The following is a 16,897-nucleotide window of genomic DNA, read 5'->3' on the forward strand; positions in this document are numbered from 1 at the left end:
ATCAGTGAAAAGCATCAATATTATTCTGTGTAAACATGGCAGAGTGGCTGCCTGTGCTTGGGACAGCGGTGGCTGACCTGTCTGCATCATCAGAGACCCAGCCTGGAGCCTTCCATCAGCAGCTTCAGGCTTCAGTGCCTCAGTGACACAGGGCACACCACACATTGATGCTGAAAATCACCTTGTGCCTCAAATATGGTGTCTCTCTCTTAACGGTTAGGAAACACTCTGACATCTCTGTAAAGCTGCACCCATGTCCTTCCCTGCTTCCCTTCACTGTAAATTTTCTGTCCTACCACACTCAAAAGAAAAAGCAATCTTCTTAATCACTCCACTTGATAACACAAGCAGAGGTACAAGGCAAAAGGCAAACAGGGCAATAAGCTCCTCTGTTGTGTGCCCTTCAGTCTGGCTTGATAAATGGAGATTTTGCCAGGAGATTTTTCATGCAAGGGCATTAAAAGGGGAGGGAAGGCTATTTTCTTTCCTCGCAAGGCGAGACAAAAGAGCTGTGCTTTCGGATTCAGCACCATTAGTCTCTGTTTCAAGGGGGGAAATTAAATAAATTAATTTGAAAGCAGGAAGGAGGAAAAGCCTTCAGGACAGAACTTAAGAAAATGATTTCTGGGGCTTTCCATGCCCCCCTGGTGTTTCAGCCAAGCCCATAAAGCATTAGGGAAACATGTGGACCCCGTAAGCATCCCACCATCCCATCCTTGCCTGGGCATGGGGACAGCAGCTCCCTCGCACTGATTCTCCAAGCCCAGCAAGCTGCCACCTTTTTTTAAAGGTAACCCATCAATGAACTGATTTTCTCAGAAGAATTTATTCCAGACAGATCCAGAGGGAGGACTTAAAAGCTCTCTATGGCTAATTTGATTGAGGCTTTTATAACATCTGGCTGGATTAGTATGCAGGTGCTGCTGCGCTCCCAGGAGCAGGGATGGGAATGCCCTCCCCATGTGCCATGTTTCCTGGGCTTGAGTGATTTCCCCACCCAGTTTGCACCATTTGCAAGTCCAAAGGTTTCTGTACCCCAGGGCTACTCCTGCAGGCACCCTCTGGGAGATAGGGTTTCCACCAGCACCGATTGCGCCCCCCCCCCCCCCCCCCCCACTTGGGTGGTGGGAGGCTGTGGGATTCAAGAGAGGTGCAGAGGCTGACCCTGGCAGAGCTGCTGTTGTCAGCTGGTGGGGTCTGGAGGGGGCAGGGGCAGGGGTTGGAGGCTCAGTCCCTCTCCTACCTAGTGCAGTCACATCACCTTTTTGTGGTGGGGCTTTTCCTGGAAGGCGACGCAGCAGCTGGCACCAGAGGGGAATTTTGCCTCCTCTTAAATCATAGGAAGATGATTTAAGGGACAGAAAGCTTCAAGCCAGGACCTTTAACCACAAAGACACATCAATTTTCTGTAGCTGATTAAATAAAAGAATTACTGTGGTGGAAAAAAAAAATAAAAAAGGAGAAGAAAAAAAGGTAAAAAATCTTTGTTCAAAAAGCCACCTTGGCACATGCTGTGCGTTGGTGGGCCTGGTGCTCCCAGGCACTGAGAATGCCCTCTTGCAGCCCCAGCCTGCATCACCTTATGGGCATCTCTTTGGGTGCTTTGGGGTTGGGAACAGGCAGAGTCCAACACCTGGATGGATGCAGGACAATGCTGGGGGAGGAACGATGCTCCCTCTGTGCTGCTGGGAGACCTGTGGGCAGGTGGAAGGAGTTTGGGCATCAGACATTTTTATGCCTCACACTACCCCCTTCTCCCCCTGCTAGCTCTTGGGTTCCCTAGCACAAGAAAGACATGGACCTGCTCAAGTGAGTCCAGAGGAGGGGCATGACCATGATGAGGGAGCTGGAGCATCTCCCCCATGAAGACGAGCTGAGAGAGTTTGGGTTCATCCTTGAAAAGAGAAGGCTTTGAGGAGACCTGATAGCTGTACTGGGAACAGTACTTAAAGGGGGGGTTGCAAGAACGATGGGGAGGGACTCTGTATCAGGAAGTGATAGGATGAGGGGCAATGGTTTTGAACTTCAAGAGGATAGATTTAGATTAGATATTAAGAAGAATTTCTTCATTGTGAAGGTTGTGAGACACTGGAACAGGCTGCCCAGAGAAACTGTGGATGGTCCCTCCCTGGAGGTGTTCAAGGCCAGGCTGGGTGGGGATTTGAGTAACCTGGTCTAGTGAAAGATGTGCCTGCTCATGGCAGGAGGGGTGGAACTAGATGGTCTTTAAGACCTATTCCAACCCAAACCATTCTATGATTATATGATGATCTAGCAGATAAGGGATGGAGGGGACCTATGCTACTAGCACCTGAACTCCCCCCTGAGCCCCTCACTTTTGGGGTGCATAATCTCAGCCCCACTCTAGGGTTTGGAGACCAAATCTCATCCCTTGCAAAAGGGGCGCAAATACCAGCGGGATGAGGATGGAGAGGCAGCCAGCGGGGGATTTCCAGCTGCTGGCAGCAGGGTGCTGGGAGGCTTTGCTCTCCTTCTGTGGAAGCTGCACTGCTGCATATGAATAATTGAGGTGCCCTGGCCCATGCCCTGCTGGCCCGGCCATGGAGTCAATCGCTCGCTTTCGTGCTCACTTTCCTATGAATATTTCATACCTCCCAGCGCGGAGATCAGCCCAGGCAGCCAGGATTTAGAGGAGTGCCTGCCACCAATCTGCCTGCCTGGAGAGGGTGGGAAAGGGCAGCACATTGCACAAAAATGCCTTGAAATGAGTCACCAACTCATCTCTGTCACTCACGGTGACTTCAGGTTGGTGGTTGCATCTCTCAGAAAAGGGGCAAAAGTCTGGAGAGCTGCAGCCACATACAAAAGCTCATGGGGGCATCTTCAGGGAGCAGCAGGCATCCTGACCTTCCTCACTGCCAGGTTCAAGTGACAGCCACCTCTGCTGGTGCCAGCCTTTTACCCCATCATGCCCTACCTGGCGCTCTGCTTTCCCACATACACCCAGGAGAACCTGCAAAATCTCACCCACCTAGCGACCACGAGGAGCTGGCAGCAGCTCCCCAGCCCTCCAACGAAGGCCCTTGTTAATTCTCTGTTTCTTCCTTAATTACACGGAAGCAATGACCATTCTATCATTGCTTTACAATGTCTGGGCTTAAATCCACAATTAAGGTGGGAGTGTTGCAGCTCAGACATTTTAATTAACATGAATGATCTCACCTTTGTCCATAGCATCTCTTTACATGTTATTATATCTGGTAATTGTTAAACCACTCACTGGTTCAGAGAGGTCTCTGCTTTCATTACAATGTCCTGCTTTGTCTGACCAGGCAGATTACTCACATTTTTAAGCCAAATATTTTCAGGTGATTTCAGTTAAATCCATCTGCAAGAAATGGGGATGAATTATTTAAAGCACTGGTGGCCTCCAGCTAGGAAACAGGGTTTGGTCAACACTTCTCCCAATTTTAGGAGCGTCAAGGTGTTCTCAGAGCTGGCTGGGAAATCAACTCCCTGTTGACCAAAGCTATCAAAAGAATGAACTGAATAGTTTAAATTAATCTGAAAACTTTCCACACTTGTGGAGAAGAAGGAAAAAAAAAAAAGTATTCATTAATTTTTAACATCCCCTTTCTTGTTTCCTTTCTCACCAGCACACAAAAAAAAGCTAGAAGAGAAATCAGGGGCTCTTCCCTCAGGAAAGAAAAGCCCTTCCAACTTGTTAGAGCTTTTCAGAAATGCTGCCTGTGTTGGGGTGTTTTTTTGATGTGAAACTTCGTTGAAAATGGAGGAGGAGGATTAGATAAAACCCAGCCCCAAAATTCAGCCCAGAAATCCTTTCATGGCACGCTCAAACATAGGTGAAACTGCCACTTCTGACCGTTTCTGACTGCTTGAATCTGTTAGTTCTTCTCTCAAATTGGACAAAATTGAAATAGTGTTGTGCAAGCTACTAGGACTGGCTAAAGCATCTCGTCTGCACCCATCCCTCAACCTTGAAGGTGGGCAGTGATCCTGCTGCACTGCCAAAACATGTCCTGGGGGGCTGCAGGAGGCCCTGTCCTCACCTTTCCAAAGGCAGCTCCAGCTCCTGCCTCCAGATTTAGCAAGTGATCAAGTGAGAGCAATACAGAGGCACAAACATGAGATGAGACTTTTGGCTTGGCTCAGCTCAGCAAGGACCAAGGCACTGGGAAAGAACTGAACTTAGGTCTGAATGCTTGAATCTTCATCTTTTCCACTTCATCACTCCAGGCTGCTGCCTGAGGAGCAGAAGTGGGGCTGAATTTGGACAGACCGGGAAGGAGATCGCACCAATGCTACCCTTCCCCATCAGCACTGAGAGTACTGCCTGTCCAGAGCCTACAACAAGCACAGGCTGCAGCAGGTGAAGTTGATGGTTGCTTATCCTCTGTAATCATTGGAGGAAAAGCACCTGAAGGCCCTAATAGCCCTGTCCAGCCTCACCTGGGACCTCTACATACCCACAGCCTCTGGAAGCCCATTTTACCTCATCCCTGACCTGATAGCTCTGGTTTGAGCCCTGCCTTCAGAAGGAATTTTAGATCCATGTTGTTACATCTCTCCAGCCCTGCCTCCTTTTGCTCCTAGCTGCTGGGCTGTGGTGGGACCTTGGACTTGGTTCATGGCTTGCTGTGTTTGGAGGTGTTGATGGACAGAGGTACCAGCCCCTGTGGGACTACACCCCATCTCCTTTGGCTCCCAGCTTGTCCTGCTGCTCTCCAATAGTAAGTTGTTGTGCTTGGGATGGTGGTGAAGGCAAAGCTGTGTGCTTACCATGTTGTTATGCAGAGTATGAATCAGAAAAACAAAAAAAGTGGGAGGACATGCTGGGTTAAGGGATTGTCTTAATTTTTGGATGTCTTTGACCAACATGGGTAGGTGCCTTTTCCAAAGCTGGAGTGGACCTGATGTGGTGTTATGCACCTTTCCTGTTGGAGAGACGCATTTGGGTCATATGAACTGGTTAGAGTAAGGTCTGTTGTGTTGTGCTGCTTCTGAGAAGAGCCTTCACCAACTGCTGGGCTGTGGGCCATGTCTGTAACTCCCAAACACTTCCAGAGGAGGGCGAGTGTAGTCCAGCTCTGACCTACAGCCCTGTGGATGTGCCATCTGGGCATGGTGTGTAGTGAGGTGCCTCTGCCGGCACAGGCAGCTCGGTGCAGTGGTGACGAGAGCTGTGGTTAACTGGATTAATTATATTCATGTTGCTAGGAACACTCTGAATTATGTTCATAGCAGCATCTGGGGAAATTACATCTTCATTAATTGGTCCTGATTGCTTTTTGGCAGATGTGAGATGTTTTTGACTTTAACTCGCAGGACAAAATTTAGTGCAATCAGCACGTGTGGTAACTGCACAAACACCACAACAATGCCCTTACCTTGCCTTGCTAATTAACTCTCCAGAGAGAAAGACCTAGGAAAGACCTGCTTGGCCCTGTCTTCCTTCCTTTCTTGCCCCTTTCTTGCCGTGGATGGCAGGCTTGTTTTCTACTATTCTGTGCTCTAGTGCTTCTTCTAATGGAGTTGTAAACATTATTTCAGTTAAAAATGGTAATAATGGGGCTGGCAGACACAGGCAGCTGTGGGGCTGGGGATGTTTCTGATGTTGTTTGAGGGTGGTGGAACACTGGGGAACAGGTTGTCCAGGGAGGTGGTTGAGGCTCCTCTGGAGATGTTCAAGGTGAGGCTCAACGAGGCCCTGTGCAGCCTGGTCTAGTTGGGGATGGCCCTGCTGACTGCAGGGAGGTTGGACTAGATGACCTTTAGAGGTCCCATCCCCCTTGGACCATTCTATGATTCTGTATGTTGTATCCTGGAGTTGGTCTAGCTAATCTCTGAATTTGATCTGCCCACACGCCCCTGTGTGTGTAATGTGGTGGCAATTGGATCTGGACATACAGATAGTCAAGTATGTGATTTGGACACCTTTGATCTTATGTCCCTAGCTCACCCAGCCTGGCTTGTCCCAAGAAAATCACCAGTGGGTGGAACACAGGATTGTTGGGGTATGAGCAGGAGACTGCCCTGGCTAAAGTGGCAAGGGACTGGGTTGTCCCAAGAAGACCACCAGTGGGCGGAAGACAGGATTGTTGGAGTATGAGCAGGAGAGTCCTGGCTAAAGTGGCAATAACTGATGTGCTGTGTATGCTGTCAGTCTTTGCAGTACTTCAGTTTTCAGCCAAGGTAGCAGCAATCAGGAAATTAAACCACGTTCCAATGAACTATGGCCACACTGCAGACATCTCCATTTCTAACCACAGCAGAGCTCCTAATCTCTGCAGATAAAACCCCAAAGCCTCGAGCGAACGCCGTGTGCAGGGCCGAGGTAAAGCATGGCTTCCCCAGGGAAAGCAGGCTGAGCTGTTGAGCTCCTGGTAAGTTCTGAGGCTGTTCATCTGGGGGAAGCAGTAAGTTATAGTATGCCCTGCTTGCTCTGCCTTCTCTTTACACAACATCGTTTTTCATTTTAATGGTGGTTTCTCAGCCAGCTTTGTTAGGGCTGCTGCTAATTAGTCTGGATTCATGTGTCCTGCCAGGCCAGGACAAGACTGGTGCTGATTAAATAGGAAGGGTGAGTTTTACTGCCTGGAGCTTTGGATGGGCATCAGCCAGGATGCAGGAGAAGGAATATGGCAGGAATGAGAGAAGAATTTAGGAACAAATTTAACCCTCTGACTGCCTCAAACATGTTCCTTCCACAGTGGTGATGGGGCAGAGAGTGGTTCCATGTGAGTCAAACAGCCCTCAGGGAGATGAAAATCCTTTTTGCTATGGACCTTTCTGACCTGGAAAGATGAAGGGAAATTGGGTTTAAAAGTTCTTTGGTGGTTGAAATGTTAACCTCAGACCTTTATGAAGTGGTTTTCATGGGTCACCAGAAGGATTCAGTACTTATTGCTGGGACAATGCCCTCAGAGATTTGGAGGGAGCAAAGTTTGTGTCCTCAAAACTACAGCTAGGTTTTACTGAGGAACTAACACTTGCTGAGCCATACCTTTGCCATCACTCCCCCTGTAGATAGGTAAGCAGTACACAAGGACCAGGGCAGCTGTAATGTGTGTGAGGTTTGGCTGTGAAGCAACACTTCTGGCATGCTTTTACCTGCTGCAGGACTCCCCAACTTCCCCACCACAGGAACACTGGGATGGCAGAGAGTTTTTCTGCTGTGTTCCCAGGGCCTCTGGGAGACTTTCACGAGCATCATCCCCTCATCCCTTACCAGGGGTGGCAAGTGCCATGGGTCCCTACCGCCCTATGGACTCTGGGCAGCCTGTTGCAGTGCTCCAGTGTACTCCACACATACACCACAGATGTCTCACAGACACACCACACAGCCCCCACACCACCACAGACACCAGCCACACACCCCTAACAATCTCAGCAGCATCGAGCAAGCCTTTTCAAGGACGGTCATTTACAATGTGAAGGGAGGAAACGTCCAGTGTGGATATTGTGAGGAGTATGTCAAGATCATCTCTGTGCTGGGAGGAAAGTTAAGCTATGGAAATTCATGTGATGGGGACTGGAAAGTGGTATTGCTGCCTGTCTCCTCCACTTTCCTGCCGCTGTGTTTCCTCCCTTACCCATACATGTTTGAGGTATAAAAGCATTTTTATTGCAAGACTATTAAAATCAAGCATCTGCAACCCCTCCTCTCCAGTGGAAGTGATCCCAGCATCAGTGTTCTCAGGTTGGTCCCAGCCTTTGAGGTCAGCCTGGGAAAGGAGACAAGTGCAGCAGCAGGATGTAAATGGGCTGTCACTAGAGCCCAGCTCTGCTCAAATGTGTCCATGTATCAAAACTGGGCTGCCTCATTCCACAGATCTGTTCCCTTGGAGCCTGCTGAATTGCTAAATGCAACAGATGTGGCTAAGCTGTTTCCTAAGTAGTTTTCAATCCTTTTGGCACAGCAGTGCCACCACACAAACATGAACTGTATCAGTGGGACTGTTTATTAAATTCTGGTGTTGTCATGGTGGTGAGACCTCATTGACACGCTTTGGTGTGCTAACATGAAACAAGAAAATTGGATTTTCTCACATGCTGCTGAGAATTGCATCCTGCCTGCAGGTTGCTGCCTAAGATGATGTGTGAGGTGTCACCAGGGTCTGAGCCCAATTACCTAAGTAAAATGGCACATTTTGGGTCAAAGACAGGACTGATATGATAGAATGGCAGAAAAAGTTGGTTTGGAAGGGACATGAAAGATCATCTAATTCCTATACCCCTTCCATGGACAGTGATACCTTCCACTAGACCAGGCTGCCAAAAGCCTCATCCAGCCTGGCCTTGAAAAACCCAGTAATGGGACCTCCACAACCTCTCTGGGCAACCTGTTCCAATGCCTCCCCATCCTGATAGTGAAAATTTTCCACCCCTGTATGTAATCTAAATCTAGCCTCTTTTAGTTTTATGCCATTACCCCTTGTCCTATCACCACATGACCTTGTAAAAAGTTTCTCTCTGGCTTTCTCCTCCTCCTAACTCAGAGTCACTTGTCAAAGTCAAGGTCTCCAGCTCACTACACGGAGAGCTTTGTTTGCTCTTTCCTTTCTGGCCAGAAGAGGTAAATACTGCCTCATCTAGTAGCTGAAGTAACTGCACCCAAAAGGGTCCATCAGGAGGAGGTTTCTGTGCTTGTTGAAAATGAACCTTTGAGCCTTTTCCATTTAATCCTCTTCCAAGTGAATAAGCTTTTAGGGAGGATTTTTTAAATGGCAAGGTTTCCTGGAACGATGACGTGTTGGTGCATACCTCGAGCACATACCATTATCCATCAGGGCCCTGCCAAGATGCAGTCTGTGTTAAAGCAGAGAAAGCACCTTTGCCATCATGATTTTTCAACTATAAATTGCTGGAAGGTGATCTTTGTGAAAACAGCACTAGCTTAACCTATTTAGGAAGAAATAGGCATCAGGCAAAGAAAATATCAGATAGAGGGTTATGTGGACAGAGGCTAATGACAAAACCTGGCTTATAGGTGCTAGTAGACATGAGCAAAGACAAGGTTTGAAAGCAAAGGCTTCACAGGAATTGTCCCAGAATTCCTCTAAAGTTATGGCTGGGGCAAAAGCCATTCTGTTGCCACTACAGAGAGCAGAGGAGGCAAGAGCATCCCAGATGATGTCAGCATCTTGCTTTCCAAGTGGGTTTTTTGTTGTTGTTTCGGTTGGTTGGTTTTGTTAAGCCTCCATGCACAGCTTCACTATTAACTCACCTTCCAGCTTGTATTTTAAGTTCCATAACCTTTTAATCAAAGGACAAATCCAAGGACTACCACACCTGGAAGATAGGATGCTCTTGTACAGCAGCTGCTTACAACCAAAAGAAAACCATCATTATATTTTGATCATAACGGTAAACAGTAGGACAGAGGTAGAAGGTTATGACTGTTTTGTTTTGTTCCTTAGACAGGGAACTGTGTGCATCTGGTTTTTATTAAGTCACAACAGTTAAGTTCTCAATGGCCTTCTGTCTCCCAGCTTCAAGTGTTTCTGAACCACCTGAAGGCCACTTTCATGCCGAAGGCTTTTGTTTCACTCCACCCTAGAGCTTTGTGACAAAGCTGAAGCTGTTCTGCAGAGGGGAGGAAGTCAATGCATTAGTGAGTGCACTGCCTGAGGTTAGGTTTAATTGGAATTGCCATTTCTCATGTGATCACCTGATCACTTATCGGCCATTTCACTTCAAATGTGGACAAAGGCTGCAGTCTACAGTAAGTCAGTTTATCTTCTCTCAATCTTAAGTCTCCCCCTGCTATGTAACCATGTCCCATGTTCCCTCCTATGATGTCTTTTAAAGCCATACTTGTTTCATAGCTCAGAGCTGCAGAACACTTAAAGATCCCATCCACACAGCCTGGTGGGAGTATAACCCTGTATGCTCTCTTTTGTTTGTAACACTGAGGAGCTCTCTGCCTGAACACACATTTCTCTTCCCAGCCGTCATTAACTAGTTATTCTTCTTTCAGCTCAGCTTCAGTCTGCCACTTACCCATTAATTCTATCTAATACTTAAAAATTATTTGGAATGAAACATTCATTCTTGCAGAGATTAAACACCCAGAACAAGGCTGCCATTTGATTGCTTTATTTCAGCAATGATAAAGCACTCCAGCATTAAACTCTTGTTCTCTCCAGCAGCAGCCGAGCCACTAAACTGATGACACGTGGGTTAACCAAACAGTCCAGCAAATCATTGGTAGATAGGGCTGCTTGTGAGGCATTTGGGCTGCTGTCTGAATGCATCTGATGTGCAGGCAGTTCACAGTCATCACTCGTTACCAGTTGCTTCCTGGGGCAGTGTAATTTCCCAAAATGTCCTCCTTTGTTTTCCTGGAGAAGATCTCTGCTGTCACTTTCAACCACAACTGCACCCATCGAGCTTCTTTCTTCAGACTGTGGTAAAACTGGAATAAGATGAGGCCCAAAAGGTATTTTCTGCAGCCTTTCTGTTGAAAAGCTAAGTTCATGGGGTTGTAATCTGCAGCCCTCTGGTTCACAGCCAACTTCTCTTCTCCTTCTCTTGCACAAGGTGCCTGTTCTCTGCTCTGCACCAGTGCTGCTGGAGCATGCCTGCTCTGACATACTTGCTTTTTGAGACTTGATATATGCAGACACTGCCTTATTCAGGTACTGAAGGTTGATTTCGTGGGATGTTGCCTCAACCTACAAAAACACCCAGGATACATGCAGTTAAAAGGAGACAGCATGACTGTCTTCCGTGAATTGCTTTTGCTGCAAGAAGGGAAGGAATTTAGATTTCTTTTTCTGGGGCAGCAGAAAGACTCAGGGGGAGCTAAGCAAAATGTCAGTAACTCTTCATTATCAGCGCTGTAATGGGAGCAAGAGAGGGCTCACCTCTGTGGGATTTAGCCAGACATCTCCATCACTGGGATCTTCTGCTGATTTCATGGCACATACCAGCGTTCGAGTTATTGCTTCTTCTACACGAGCTTCATGATCTGCATCCTGCCTCAAGAGAACAGAAGGTGTTTGGAGATGGTTTAGCACCTGAGTCTCTTCAGAAAGCTGGAAGATCTTGGGATGAACTACATGGATAGCCTTTGTTTGAAAGCCATACTTGTGCATGTAAAGTCAGTGGAAGGCTTCAGGCTTTTGGTGCTCCTACTTGTGTACAGCCCCCACATGAGTAACAGCAACTACTCATCTGAAAAAGGCTTTGCAAGAAACAGCTTCTAGTGTGTGCATATACTCTTTCCCCTTATTAGTTTTCTGTTAATTGACTCTGGTGCTTAAAATTACAATGCAGTGTTAGCATTGAATTAATGTACGTGTTTACATAGCTCTTTAGGACTAAAAGGACCACAGAAGTACACAGCAAGTCTTACACATCTACATGTAATGGCTGAAGTATACTTCAAACACACAGGATGTTGCATCAAGCAGGGACTGTCTGGGGGCTACAGAGGCAAAGAAAAGTGAGTCTTAAAGAAAGGCAGGAAATATTTTATAATGTAACAGCAGCTACCATACTGCTGCAATTTTAAACATCAGCAGAAGGAAAAGTCTGAAAGCTCTCCTGCAAAACTGAAAACTATAGTTAGTAACTGGCTCTGCCTTTCAGGCCTTCAGTTCCTGCATCATCCCCTTGGGCAGCTGGGTACCAGCCAGTTTATGATAGCAGAACAAAGCTTTATAGGATCTTTTCTTTTAGCTTTCCTTCCTACTTACCCTTCCCTTCCATATACCAGAAATTAAGTGTGAAAGAGACAGTAAGACTCTCCAAACAATGTAAGTGGTTTGAGTTACTTCAGTGACAACTGCCCAGGAGTGGATACAGACCTTTGCTTTCACTGACATGCTCAGACCTGTAGATTCTGGAGGAAAAATGTAACTTAGTCAACCCATAGCCCTGAACGGACTAATTTTGGCTTTGAGGAACACCTCAGGCAAGCCATGCATCTTGCTAGTGTGAGTGTTGAAGGCAGCAATTCATCCTGGAAGCCTGAGCAGAACTTGGGACAGAAGCAGGGGGAAGTGCTCTTAGCATTGGAGGCTTGGCTTACTAATGGCCTCATATAACAAGCCTCCAAAATACAGAGTTGGGTGTCTACATGTGCATAGCAAGGTGTCGCACTCCTGGTGTTCATCCTGGTCTGCTGAATAACAGAGCTGTACCATGAGAGCTTAAGAGTATGTTAGGAAGTAAGGAATACTTTGAGTAGCTGACATTGAGCTGAAAACAAATTAAACTTCTTCTCTCAAGCCTTGCCAGTGTAATTAATGGTTCCACTTGGAGTATAAATGTTGGCGTGATTCATGTCTGTCAGTATGAAAGCAGCTGGTAACAGCTGCAAGCAAGAACTGCTTGATGTGGTAATGGAAATGTTCAGTATTGTCTTACAATATCCATGTCAGAATTTATTTTTATAGATGCAGCAGCTCTTGACAGTGCTGCCAGGGATAGTTTCTGTAGGGAACTTTCACCTGGGCTGTAATAGCTACACTTGCTAGATGGCAGCTTTCGACATCTGGGGAAAGCAAGCGTGTGGTATTAATTAGCAAGATCCAGCAAACGCTGCTTTGTTCATGATGCCACACAACTACCTCTTCTTGACTCCCTGACCCAGATGCTGTCACCAAACAGGTTCTTGGTGGCTTCTGCAAGGCCTTATTGACCAGAAAGGCCATGGAGTTTAGCCGCATTATTTGTTTTTCTTGCAGTGTGTAGCAATGCACCACCAGCCATAAGGGAGTTATCGGCCTAGAACAAGTGATCCAGTACTGACTTGCTCCTCCACAGAAGGACAACTTATAGTTTCATTCAGGGTTGGAAGGGACCACAAGGATCATCTAGTTCCAACCCCCCTGCCATGGGCAGGGACACCCCACACTAGATCAGGCTGGACAGAGCCTCTTCCAGCCTGCTCTTAAACACCTCCAGCGATGGGGCCTCGACCACCTCCCTGGACAACCCATTCCAGGGTTCCAGGGTTAAATTCTAACTTTGCTTGGCGTGTTAGCCTGTGCTGGAGGGAAAGCTGCTGTTTCTTGTTCCCTGTGCACCACAAAGCCAGTTAGCCCATAAGAAACTGGATGTGAAATGTTTAGCTTCTGTTTCATTCTTTGCCTGATTGAGGTAAACTAGAATCTCTTCCAAACTGAGACTTCAGATCTGGAACCTTGTAAGGTTCTTCAGGAAAAACTACTCATAAAGGGTTTTCCCTCCACACCCACTGGACAGAGCACACTCAAGCAGGCTAAAGCTGGCAGGCAAGGGACAAAAGTCCATGCAGACATGGAAGCACAGCATCACCATGACATAAGAAGGAAAATATACCAGTTCAATCCAAGAGTTTATGCTGACAGTGATGGGATCAATGGATTCCACATAGTGCCACCAGTGCCTTGGAACAAGCAGGACCTGGAATTGGAGACATCACATTAGGGTACCAGCAGAATGCAGAGACAAAAAGAGACAATGCAGTTGGGGGGGGAGGGGAAGGTCATCTTTATCTTCTAAAGAGCTTTTTCTCAAGACATAAATATCCCTTCTCTTCTCCCTTTGTATTAATACTATCCTGTAAGAAGTGGACATGATCCAGAACTACCTCTCATCTGAACTCCTTCTCATGTGAAGCAGGATTGTGACTTTAGGTAAACAAGGTTTGGCAGGCTGTATAAAAGGAGCGTAGCTGTTTTATAGCATAAGAACAGGGCTTTAGAGAAAGTCTCAGCCAAGCAAGAACTCTTTTGTAGACTCTCCAGCTGAGTAAACTTCCTAGTTCCTTTAGAAGGACTGCCAGCTGGCTTCCCCAAAAAGCAGGTATCCTAAGACTCATCTAGGTGATTAACAATATGCAGCTTTAATTGTAGTAAATAATCACCACCAGTATTACATTTAGCACTTTTAGTAGACAGGGTTTTAAAAGAAGGTGTCCCAGGCATCATGACAATCTAGTTTAGATCAAAGCTTTACAGTGATACAAGGATGATGGCTGTGACGCACAATTGATTCTAACCCATGGCTTTTAAGGTACAAAGACATCAACGTCTTGATGATATAGGACAAGCTTTACAGATTACTGAACATTAGATTAACATAGAGCTATCAAGAAAAGCATAAAAGATGTTTTTGGCAAGGAATAAAAATGGTCAGAGACAGATAAAAACACAGGTTTCAGAATGGGGAAAGCAAAGCAATGATCTGTATCTGAATTGCAGAAAAGTCTTTTTCTTGGTAGACACAAATCACTTGAAAGACTGTTCTGCTACCTAGATAGTCCTGTGCTTTGTTACATCAAACCACAGCTAATGAGAAAATGTCAGTGCAGGAAACAATGACTGTGGCCCTAGTTCTCCAAGCACTTAGAAGACAGTCAGAGTGGAGTCAGTTTTGGACCAGAGAACAAAATGTTCTCTGCAGGTTTCAATTTAAGTCAAACAAGAGGGAAAAAAAAAAGCGTTGGCCCTCTAAAGGTCAAAAACATTTGGAAATTGTACTTTAATCTGGTGCCACACAAAAAACCAGAAGGAAGTCAGTCTGTGTGAGGCCATTATATTAAAAATATCACCAATTAGTTACTCCTGACATCTGAAAGTGTAGGAAACCCTGCGCAGAGCGAAGCCAAAACACATTTTCGACACTGAGCAAGCTTCAGAATGGGACTTTGATCACAGAAACCTACACTTTAAATGAAAACTGCATTTGCATCTCCTGCAATGGCTTTATCTGTTAGCAAGTGGCTGCCCACATTTCACTGCCTGCAGAATCATACAAGTACCCAAAGACTCTGGCTGAACATGAGCCAGCAGTGTGCCCAGGTGGCCAAGAAGGCCAATGGCATCCTGGCCTGCATCAGGAATAGTGTGGCCAGCAGGAGCAGGGAGGTCGTTCTGCCCCTGTACTCTGCACTGGTTCGGCCACACCTCGAGTACTGTGTCCACTTCTGGGCCCCTCAATTTCAGAAGGACATTGAGACACTTGAACGTGTCCAGAGAAGGGCAACGAGGCTGGTGAGAGGCCTTGAGCACAAGCCCTATGAGGAGAGGCTGAGGGAGCTGGGATTGTTTAGCCTGGAGAAGAGGAGGCTCGGGGGAGACCTTATTGCTGTCTACAACTACCTGAAGGGAGGTTGTAGCCAGGTGGGGGTTGGTCTCTTCTCCCAGGCAACCAGCACCAGAACAAGAGGCCACAGTCTCAAGCTGTGCCAGGGGAAGTTTAGGCTCGAGGTGAGGAGAAAGTTCTTCACAGAGAGAGTTGTTAGCCATTGGAATGTGCTGCCCAGGGAGGTGGTGGAGTCACCATCCCTGGAGGTGTTCAAGAGGGGACTGGATGTGGCACTTGGTGCCATGGTTTAGTAGTCATGAGGTGTTGGGTGACAGGTTGGACTTGGTGATCCTTGAGGTCTTTTCCAACCTTATTGACTTGATCATTCTATGACTCATCTGTCCTATAGGGGATCTTACACTGAACTCTACTATGCAGCACAAAGAATAGAATAAACCAGGTTAGAAGTGACCTTCAAGATCATCGTGTCCAACCTGTTATCCAACCCACCTAATCAACTAAACCATGCAACCAAGCACCCTATCAAGTCTCCTCCTAAACACCTCCAATGATGGTGACTCCACCACCTCCCCAGGCAGCCCATTCCAATGGGCAATCACTCTCTCTGTGTAAAACTACCTCCTAACCTCCAGCCTAAACTTCCCCTGGCGCAGCCTGAGACTGTGTCCTCTTGTTCTGGTGCTGGCTGCCTGGGAGAAGAGACCAACATCCACCTGTCTACAACCTCCCTTCAGGTAGGTGTAGAGAGCAATAAGGTCACCCCTGAGTCTCCTTTTCTCCAGGCTAAGCAACCCCAGCTCCCTCACTCTCTTCTCACAGGGCTTGTGTTCCAAGCCCCTCACCAACTTCGTTGCCCTTCTCTGGACACGCTTCAGCAAGTCAACATCCTTCCTAAACTGAGGGGCCCAGAACGACCTCCCTGAAATGGGGTCCATTTTCTGAGACTTGCATTGGAAGAGTGAGCTTGGCACCAGAGAATTGGACTATGGTGCAGAAAGACTATCCAGCAAGGGCATAAAAGTGAAAGGTGGATTAAGGGAAGGGTGTAAGTGGCTCAGTGAGAGTGGCTGCCTGGAAAAACAAGATGGAAATTAGGAATGGAACATGCTGGCTCAACATGAGTCACATGCAAAGCAGAGACAGAATTGCTTTGGAAAGAGGAGCTGTAACTAGGAGGAAAATACGATCTCTTCAACAAACCAAAGAGGAGGAACTTGGTTTTTGGAGAGACTAATCAGATTTTACTTGCCAGCAGGTTAATAACTGCAGAGTTGTGTATTTCTGCAGCTGGTGCTGTTTGATGCAATTTATGGAGGAGTTACAGAGCTGTGACTCAGAGGTGTAACAGGTACCACAAAGACACTTCCTCTTCTCTTTATTTTTGGGCTTCTGCTTGCTAAAACAAGCATTTATAGCATCAGGAAAAGGAAATTATCAAAAACCAAAAGGAGAAAGACTTCAAGGAAGATAAAGAATTGGAAAAAAAAAAGTAATGAAGCCCCAAAAATATAACTGGCAAGGGAGCAGCAGAATTAGCACAAGATACCTCCCCCACCCCACAGAGTTAAGCAGCACTCTTCTAGGTTTCCAAACTAAAACAAACAAAAAACCAAACCCAAATTCTCTCACCAAACCAAAAGAAACAAAACCCCACCACCCCTACCCTTAACTGTCATTTCCACAGTAAAACAAAGCAGACTTCCATATGTTTATATGGGACACCCATTGAAATACATTTGGAACTATGTTTCAGTAGGAAATGTGAAAGAAAGCCACAGTGAAATAATATACACACACAAATGCAGCAGACATTTTACAGGAGAAATGTAAAGTGCAAGAGCAAGACAGAACTACTCCAAGCTAGAGGATAATC

At 46.6% G+C, this 16,897-nt stretch overlaps 1 protein-coding gene across 2 annotated transcripts in view; it reads right to left on the minus strand.

Moving 5' to 3' along the window:
- Positions 1–10,057: 10,057 nt before the first annotated feature.
- The window catches only part of HSPBAP1 (HSPB1 associated protein 1), a 42,261-nt gene continuing 35,421 nt past the window's right edge, over positions 10,058–16,897 (minus strand). For both annotated transcript variants that reach the window (XM_068138996.1, XM_068138994.1), the window contains exons 6-8: positions 13,294–13,377; positions 10,851–10,961; positions 10,058–10,658 (exon numbers count right to left, since the gene is read on the minus strand). In XM_068138996.1, the coding sequence (XP_067995097.1) occupies positions 10,110–10,658; positions 10,851–10,961; positions 13,294–13,377 (744 nt within the window). In that variant the 3' untranslated portion in view covers positions 10,058–10,109. The remainder of the gene's footprint in view (positions 10,659–10,850; positions 10,962–13,293; positions 13,378–16,897) is intronic.

Source organism: Melanerpes formicivorus, unplaced genomic scaffold (genome assembly GCF_026170545.1).
Source record: "Melanerpes formicivorus ecotype bairdi unplaced genomic scaffold, bMelFor1.0.p_v2 SCAF_5, whole genome shotgun sequence".
Lineage (NCBI taxonomy): Eukaryota > Metazoa > Chordata > Aves > Piciformes > Picidae > Melanerpes > Melanerpes formicivorus.